The sequence below is a fragment of the Vipera berus genome, assembly GCF_964194415.1.
Source record: "Vipera berus genome assembly, chromosome: 3".
Taxonomy (NCBI): Eukaryota; Metazoa; Chordata; class Lepidosauria; order Squamata; family Viperidae; genus Vipera; species Vipera berus.
Window position 1 is genome coordinate 72,116,353 of NC_138204.1, and position 9,203 is coordinate 72,125,555.

The following is a 9,203-nucleotide window of genomic DNA, read 5'->3' on the forward strand; positions in this document are numbered from 1 at the left end:
GCAATACTTCATTCTAACTACTTCGCCATCACGGTTCATAGGAATGTGATCAAATGCTCATATAAAGTTACATAAAAATGAATTTTATGGATTTGCACCTTCCTAAGCAGAAATTATTTTCTGGAGCAGTACTAATAAGTTCTTTAATCTCCCCATAGTCTGTATGTGTGGTCACTAGGAATAATAAACAATTTGATGGTATGTTATCAATGACTCTATGCATTTAAAAAAAAAACTTACCCCAACTTTGAAAATCCCAGTGAAGTTCAAGATAAAAGTCACCTAGCTGAAGAGAAATACTATATTTAAAACTTAATACATGGTCTTACAAAACGTATTTGTAACACAACAAAAATTTAATTTAGTTATCATATTATCTTACAAAGATATTTCATTTTATGATATGCAAATCACATATGGTTAGGATTATAAGAGATCACTGTTCAAAATTGCTTCTGCTTTCCCACAGCTGATTTAATTTTATATTACCACTCACAGGATCACAATGCTATATAGGCTGAGATGGAGCAGTTACAGGCCTGCATATATAATTTGTTAACATTTAGAATAATCCAACCCAAACCAAAGCCAAATTAACTTAGAACATATTAATTGCATCTTCGCCTGAGGTTTTAAACATTAAACAGGTTTTCATCAGTGCCTGGTGTTTCCAGCAGGCGTAAGTATCATACAACTACGGAAGTACACCCACAACATTTTTTTCTAAAAATCCATACTACTGCTACATAATGATTCATTTATAGATCAGCACCAAAATCTTGTTGAGCAAAACGACATTTAGAAATGTAAGGTTTAATTAGGAAAACTGTAACTGTCATATAAAAAAAAAACTGTTGCAAGCTACTTGCTGGTTCATATGCATAGGTGTAATATTCCTGGAAAGTATTTGAAAATGAATGCAACCAAACTATTTTATTAAAATTAACAGCATTGTGATAGAATCCTCATTTAATTAGTTACCTCTTTCAGGGCTTTTAATAATCGAGGTCGCTTTTCTTCAACACTTTCCCTAGACTGTTGCTTCAATTTTCTTAAGAGTGCTGTAACTAAATAAATTCACTGTAAGCCATTAATCACAGAAATACAATACATGTAAGAAGCACATACCAAAACACAAATACCACGTTTCCCCGAAAATAAAATCAGGCCTTAAATTAATTTTTGCTCCAAAGGAAGCATTAGGGCTTATTTTCTGGTTAGGTCTTATTTTGGGGGAAATATGGAACTAAATGTGTCTGTCTGATGATCTTAACTAGGGTTTATTTTGGGAGTGGGGCTTATATTATGAGCATCCTGAAAAATCATGCTAGGGCTTATTTTCCAGTTGGGTCTTATTTTGGGGGAGACACGGTATATTGAAGAAAATATTTGCTTTAGAAACGAACAAACAAAAATTAAATGACAAAGTTTGGCGAAAACATTGCAAATCGTGGTCATGTGACTGCAGGTTGTGGCAAATGGCCATAAATACAGGATGGCTGCTTAAATTTCAAATGTGGTCACGTGACTGTGACAAGTGGGACCTCTCCTGCCCACTTGAATTTCAGAACTGGAATATAATTTTGATCACTAAATGGCCAGTCAGTTGTGTGTACAGGACTACCTGTACACACAAATGCACACTTTGTTCTTGATTTATTCATAGTTGCAGTAAAACCTCAATTCTCCAGTACATATTGTTCCTTCAAAGACTAAGTAGGTTTCTTACATAAAATCAAAGAGAAATAATTGCTTACTCATTTGCCTATCTCCATAGCTGATGGCTTCTGCAAGAGGACTCCATCCCTGAGCATTTTTCACTTTGACGGGAGCATTGTGGGCCAAAAGCAAGTGTGCACATTCTGTAATAAATTATATTAGATAAAACAATAATATTAAGTTTCCATGAACTAATCATATAAAAATAACACATTTCTTGTAATGAAGCTATGTGTTAAATTAATGGAGGAGACTGTTTGCTTCTGAATCATTCTGAGTTACTGTTTTGGTACAAGCTGTATAAAGGTACTGTGTGGATTTCCAAGCACAGTGGGCTGAATCAAAAGAAATTAGCTATGCTTTGGTTCCAATGGAATCAAAGCTTTTGTCCTGAATAACTCGGATGGAATGTACTAATCTGGACTTCCTCCTGGGAATCCAGACGAGTACATTCCACCATATCAACTTGTTCCATTGATTCCAATAGGACAAACGGCAGTTTCTTCTTAACTCAACTCAATAACTCTACCACCAGGAAGATTAAATGAAATAAAAACTTGAGAATTTTTTCTTTAGAGGTTATCAAGTCTGCCTTGAAGGGACAGAATATCCTTATAATTACATAAGATGTAGTAGAGAAGGTAATGGGGTGGGGGGCGGGGAGAGTAAAAATTGCCTTCACAATCTATTAATCGAAATGTCCGATGAAACAAACAACTTTTAATCAATAGTCAGTCATTGAATACAATTCTTTCGAGATAATGTGTGATCCAGGATCCAGCTACAGAATAAGATACCTTATTTAAGGCAGTTGTTGAACTGATATATGAAAAAGTCTAGAACTTGTAACAGTGTACTGAAGATTGTATAATTTTAGAAATGATCACATAATCAGCAAGGAAGTTAAGCCAATTTAAGAGAGTTTTCCTTCTCAATTTATGTAATAAATAATTCTGTCCCAGGTTTAAGAGAGAATGGGATAGCTGGAGTAGAAGGAAAAAGTCTAGAAAGCAATTGTTTTGTTGTTCACTTTAGCAAAATCGTCAAGCAATTTCAAAATATGCTAAGCTTTAATAGTTAAGGGAAGAAAAATCTGTTTCTGGAGGTTAACTGGTGATAATGCACTAACATAAAATAGATACATTGACATATATTTACCAACCTTTATTACCCAGCATCACAGCAAGATGTAAAGGAGTATTCCCTATAAAGAAAAAAAAGTTAAATTAACTAAAATATTACTCAGTGCAATTAAATAACCTGCTAATTATCCTGAACTTATTTAGGAGATATGTAACAATGTCATTGTTTTTAACTTGATAGAAGCAAGCACAATTAATAAAATGATATATCCATGTATTATTTTTATACTTAAGAATTTACAAGAGGAAGTCTAGTAAAATGGGGGATGGGGAGTTGCTGGAAGAAAGGACACAAAATTCTGGCCTAAATTAAGGTCTGAAAGGTCTCCAGTGTTATCACAATAGACAGATCTGTCACTATTAAATCCCCCTCCAAAATTATGTATTTATTCATAGCTTCAATCCAGATTTACAAACTGGGCTAGAGTACAATAAAATAATCTGAAATAATCCAAACCTTGCTACATAAACCTCCATGGAACAAAGAAATATTTTGAATAAATTGAAAAGAATAAAGAAAATGTAATGCATGTAGTCCTTGACTTAGGACCATAATGGAGCCTGGAATTTCTGTCATAAGTCAAGATACCCAAGTGACTGCACCCAATTTACGGTAATTACTTTTTTTGCCGCAGTTGTTAAGTAAAAATCACAGTCGTGTATTCCTGTGTGCTTATTTCGCTGGAAACAGGCAAAAACTGCTGTAAATCATGGTCATGTGACCGCAGACCACTGGAACTGGCTAATAAGGTGAGCTTTATGCCAGGCACCTGAAATGTGGTCATATAACCATGGGGTGCAGCCATCAAAATTCCACAACCAGGTTGTAAATAGCTTTTGTGGGATGAAACATAACTTTGAACAGCCACTAAGTGACAGGTTGTTAAGTGAGGACTATGTACAGGTAGTCATCAACTTGCGACAACTGAACTCAAAATTTATATTGCTAAATGAGACATTTCTTAAGTGAGTTTTGTCCCATTTTATGACCTTTCTTGCCACAGTTGTTAAGTGAATCACTGCAGTTGTTAAGTTAGTAACACGGTTGTTAAGTGAATCTGGCTTCCCCCATTGACTTTGCTTGTCGAAGGTCGCAGAAGATGGTCCCATGACTCCCCAGATACTGCAACCATCATAAATATGAACCGGCTGCTAAGCGCTTGGATTCTGATCAGATGGCCAAGAAGATGCTGCACCGGTTTTATAAGTATGAAAAATAGTCATAAGTCACTTTTTTTCAGGGTTGTAACTTTAAATGGTTATTAAACAAACTGTGGTAAGTTGAGGAGTGTCTGTATAACAATTATAAATTATAAAGAAGGTTGTTTTCTGTAGTTATGATGTAAGAGGAAAAACTCTGATATGCATCTAGCAATTAGGCTCAAGAGAAAAGCAACATTTGTTTTTATGACGGGGGGGGGGGGCGGGGAGAACAAAAAGCTGGAAAAAAATAACAGAAGGAATGATGTAAAACAATACGTCTAGCTGTAGGAAAGACCCCTATCACAACTGGAATAGTAACATACACAAAATAAGCAAACAATATAATTTTTGAGGCAGTTAGTAGACTTGTAGCATTCTGAGTTTTGTAACAAAAGGGTGTATAGAAGGGTTGGAAATAGATTAAACGGCAGTAATACAACTATACTAAACTGCTACCTTTGGTGGATGGAATCACTAACCTGATAACTTGGAACTACCCCCAACATCATACAAAATAGACTTTTATTCATACAAAGTTCATTGCCTTATATTCTTCCTTCTCAATACTCCTTATGTTCCCTGTAATCTACCATATTTAATCAAGTGATGAACTTGTAAAGATATACTACACCAAACCATGTCTGTGGCTACATGAAGACCTGTTTTAATATACTGTATGAACAAGCCTGCTATTCAGATTATAAAGGTTACATTTCAATTGGAGAATTAAGTGGAACAACTCAGAAGCAAACTCTTACCCAAATTTGTTTGAAATCCAATAAACACTGTGAACTTTATTGAAGGCAAATCTGGAGAAAACTATCTCCAATGCCTTTAAAAAATGCACTGAAATTGTTAAACACAAGCATTACATTTCTAATAGACACTCAGCATGTGAAATACATGGAAAGTGAAGGTATATCACTATAATGTTATGATCCATTTAGCTATAGGATTATATATTTATAGCCTGGATGTAAGCCTGCAATTTTAAAATGTCTAAAGTATTTATTATTGCAAGGCTGTACAACTGCATCTCTCTTTCCAGATTTAATTATGATTTATTTATACAAAAAAGGATATACAAGTGATTTAGCATATTTAAATATCCTTCAATTTGACAACCCTGATTATCTCAGTATGAATATACATGATGTTAAGCATGCATTAAGTATTGGGCTTACATTCCACTATAAACTTGTAATGAAATTTTCAGATGCAACGTTCTGTGCAGCATTAACTAAAAGAAAACAGTACAGTATTTCCTCTAATATATCATTGTCTTGGCTTTGTACTGGCACATTTTGCAATCATACAAGACACAAATCAAATTTAATGCTTTAAAAATGTTTTAAAAATTGGTGATAATTCTATTCTTGTTCATATTTACATTGCAATGAAACATATAAAGAGGCATGAGAAGGAATAATTGCCTTCTCCCTTGAATACTAACTGATGAAACATCTGATTAGCAACTTGGAGTAATGGTTTCAGGACATTGTGAGTTCTAATCCTGCCTTGGAACAAAGCCAGCTGGGTGAACTTGGGCCAGTCACTCCCTCTTAGCCCTAGGAAGGAGGCAATGGCAAGCCACTTCCAAAAAAGTTTACCAAGAAAACTGCAGGGATTTGTCTAGGCAGTTGCCAAGATTTTAAAAAGCTGACTAAAAGCATATACACAACACAGTAAAATAATTGTTTCTAGAATTTTAAATTTTTGTTTTCTGAATTGTTCACAACTGGAACAAATATATTACTGATAATCTTAAAACCTAGAGGTTTTGACACTGCTCATGTTTGAACAAATAAGAGGCAATTCAGATTTCTTTACCAGGTGGTAGAAAACCTGTGGCCTTCCAATTATTTGCTGAATTACAACTCACAGCATTCTTCAGTATTACCCATGCTGTCCTGAGCTATTAAGAATGGTAGTTTAGCAAGTTGGGAGTGTTAAAAGGTTGTCCACTCTCACCTGGAAATCTTATAGGTACGAAACATACTAGAGATATGTAATTTGGAAGCTAGCATAATAATTTAGGGTTATGGAAGGCAGTCAGAAGAGGATCTATGAGCCACGTGCCACGCAATACCTATTCCTCCCTAATTTGCAGTCTCTGCTTAAAACTCGTTGGTTTATGAATTATACAGATAATTCTTGAGTCATGACAGTATTTGGGACTGGAATTTCCATTGCTAAGTGATATAGCTGTAATGTGCAACATCACATGACTGCATTGTTTAGTGACGGCACTCCCTATTGTCATTAACCAAATTCCATCAGTCATTAGCCAAGAACCACCCCAATCGGAGGCATTCTGGCTTGGTTTCTCTCAGCCCCGAGCCTTGGTTTTGCCTTCCTTTCAACTCCCCACAACTGCCTATTCGCCCCACCCCGCCAAAAAAAATCTCTGCTCTTTTGCTGCCCGGCCCTCTGCCTTGTCGGGCAGCAAGAAGCTTCAGAACTGTATGACTCTGGGGCTGCTTGCCATGCTGCACTTGAGGGGCTCCTTGGCATGCCACAGCTCTAGGCTGCAAGAAGCCCCTGAGCCACAGCACAATATGAAGCTGCAGCCAACCCTGGAAGCTTCAGCCCTCCCAGCAGTGCAGCATGGTGTGAAGCTGCAGCCACCCTAAGCCCAGAAGCACAGTGCAAAGCTGCAGCCAATCTAGGAAGGTCAGTTTATTCCGGTAGTGCAACACATGCAGCCGTTTTGGGAAGACCCAGCAGTGTGGTGAAAAACTGCAGCCACCCCAGGAAGCCTCAGCTGTCCCAGCTGCAATTGTCTCTTGCCTTCCTGCACTCCAAAGGTCCTGCCGCCTTGCGCTCTGCTTCCCCAAGTGACTTTTGCTGTTTTCTTGCTCCTGCTGCTGCTGAGGCCTGCCCACCTGACCCTTTGCGAGACAACTGCTGGCCATATGGGACCATCTTTCCCAGGTCTGTTGAGGAAAATGTTGTGTACAACCTTGATTGGGGCTGAGAGATACAACATATGTTTCTATATCCTAAATCAATTTCTCTATTGAATCTGAATCTGAACAAAATTTGCTATCGGCATCCTAACTGAATAACAGTTTATAGATAGTAATATATATATGCAAACCCCATCCTCATTCGCACTGAGGCTACCTACTTGACTAATGAAATGTCTGCAAGAAAGCAACCTTGGTCAGAGAGCACCAAGAACTTCACAGTTCAACCCTGAGTTACATATATTATCTATTAGATTAATATTAATGGTTATAGAAACAACTTACTTTTAATACATGTTATTAAAAATGAAGCATGGTTCTTAAGAGAGTATCACTATCTTAAAAACTAGCTAACATAGCACTTCACCAGAGATGAAAAAGAAAGGTGATATCATTATGCTGGAAAAACCTAACAAAAAGTAACCCTGACACATATCCCAAGGGCTGTTTTCTTTTTTTTTCCAGAAGGGTTGCATTCCTATTCTCTTACAAGAAGGGCAGCATTTCCTATGAACAGGTTACAAACTGCTAACACAAATAATTGTTAAGAATTTATTCTCATTAGTGTTTAGGACTGAAGCTGGCAAATCTGCCATTTGCTCAGATACATTTCATCTTAACACTAGGCAGTGATAAATCACAAAGGATATTTGTACTAATGGAGAAGGACTATAGAATACAGTACAGATGAAATCTTAAAAAACTTTCCAGAGTGTGATAATGGCAGTTACCCTCATAATGATCAGGGGTCATTGGTGCTCTCCGAGCCTGGCTGTTTTCTTACAGACATTTCATTACCCAAACATCATCACACCTCATTTCAACCATGATTTACAAATATTCTCCTTTATTATAATGATCAGTAAAAAAAACCCAGCCCAGATTGTAAAGGAAAATGATACGTGAGGCTTAGTTGTTAAACCTACATTTTACTTCTTCAAAAGCATAACTACAAATACATTTTTGTCAAAAACAAAACAAAAAAAACCCCCAATCCTTTTAATAATATTTTCAACAAAAACAGCCCATAATCGGCTCATGATCTGAAACGCTACAGGAACAACTTGAATTAAAGCTTAGGTTCCTAGAAAGTTTGGTTCTGAAATTCTCAAGATTAAAATGCAGTGACATATTTTTCAATAGAGGTAAAAATACCCAGTTAAAGTACTAGTTCCCCATCTGGAAAAAGTGGAACCTGTACTTGTAGGCAAAAGGACAGGAAGGGAAGGGGGGGGGGAAGCAACAGGAGGCATTTGCAAGGCTTGGAAGGAATTAAGTCATATTGATTATTGAGGACAGTAGAAAAGACCGTCCCCTCTTAAGAGAGACAGAGAGTTGTAACTGGAGGAGTAGAATAAAGCAAGGGCAGACACCTAATTTCTCCTGGAGAGGCAGAACTGAAAATTAATCCTGAAAAGGGACAACAGGCAGAATTACTACAAGTTACGAATAACACCAGGAGAATCAAAAGGGGTCACGGCAGACCCTTCTTTCCAAAGCGACGGGGTCGTAATGAAGGCTCTACCTTCCCGGAGAAAAACCAGCAGAGAAGGGCGAGAGGATGGCTTCTTACCGTGATTATCCTTGTGGCCGATGCCCTGCGTGCGGATCAGCGCCGACAACCTCCTCACATCCCCCTTGAAGACGCACTCATGCACGGGGAACTGCAGGCTCGGGAGGGGCTTGATGGGGTCGAGGGTGGAGGCGGCGAGGGAAGAGCCCCCGGGCCCTCCTTTCAGCGGCAGCCGGTGATGGTTGGTGAAGATGCGGTGGTGGGTCGAGCCACGGCTGCCCTTGCCGCTTCCCGCCCGGGCGTTAGTGAAAGCGCCTCCGCCAGGCGTTGCCGCCGCTTCTTCCTCGCCGGGCCCCAGCAGGTCCCCGTCCTCCTTGTTGGGCTTGTGGTCCTTGCGCAGCGAGCGCAGCTTCTCTCCGGTCATCGCCAGCGGCGGCCCCGGGCGTTGGGGGGCCACGATGGGGAGACACGGTGCTGCAAAGGCTGCGGAGGACTCGGGGCGCTCAGAGCCGCGGTGGCGAGTCCCGTCCCGTCGGCATTCCCCCCATCCGGGGACACTCCGCGAGCGGAGAACCTCTTTATTCCAGCCGAGCTGCTTCCGGAGTCGCCTCCTCCTCCGCTCGCCGCTCCGCTCACCAGCTCAACCACGCTGCCATC

The 9,203-nt window shown here is 39.0% G+C and overlaps 1 protein-coding gene across 1 annotated transcript in view; it reads right to left on the reverse strand.

Moving 5' to 3' along the window:
• ANKRD13C (ankyrin repeat domain 13C) overlaps window positions 1-9,203 on the reverse strand; it is a 29,830-nt gene extending 20,627 nt beyond the window's left edge. Inside the window, exons 1-5 of the mRNA XM_081324654.1 lie at window positions 8,607-9,203; window positions 2,882-2,923; window positions 1,758-1,862; window positions 982-1,067; window positions 241-286 (exon numbers count right to left, since the gene is read on the reverse strand). Coding sequence (XP_081180780.1) covers window positions 241-286; window positions 982-1,067; window positions 1,758-1,862; window positions 2,882-2,923; window positions 8,607-8,970 — 643 coding nt within the window. The 5' untranslated portion in view covers window positions 8,971-9,203. The remainder of the gene's footprint in view (window positions 1-240; window positions 287-981; window positions 1,068-1,757; window positions 1,863-2,881; window positions 2,924-8,606) is intronic.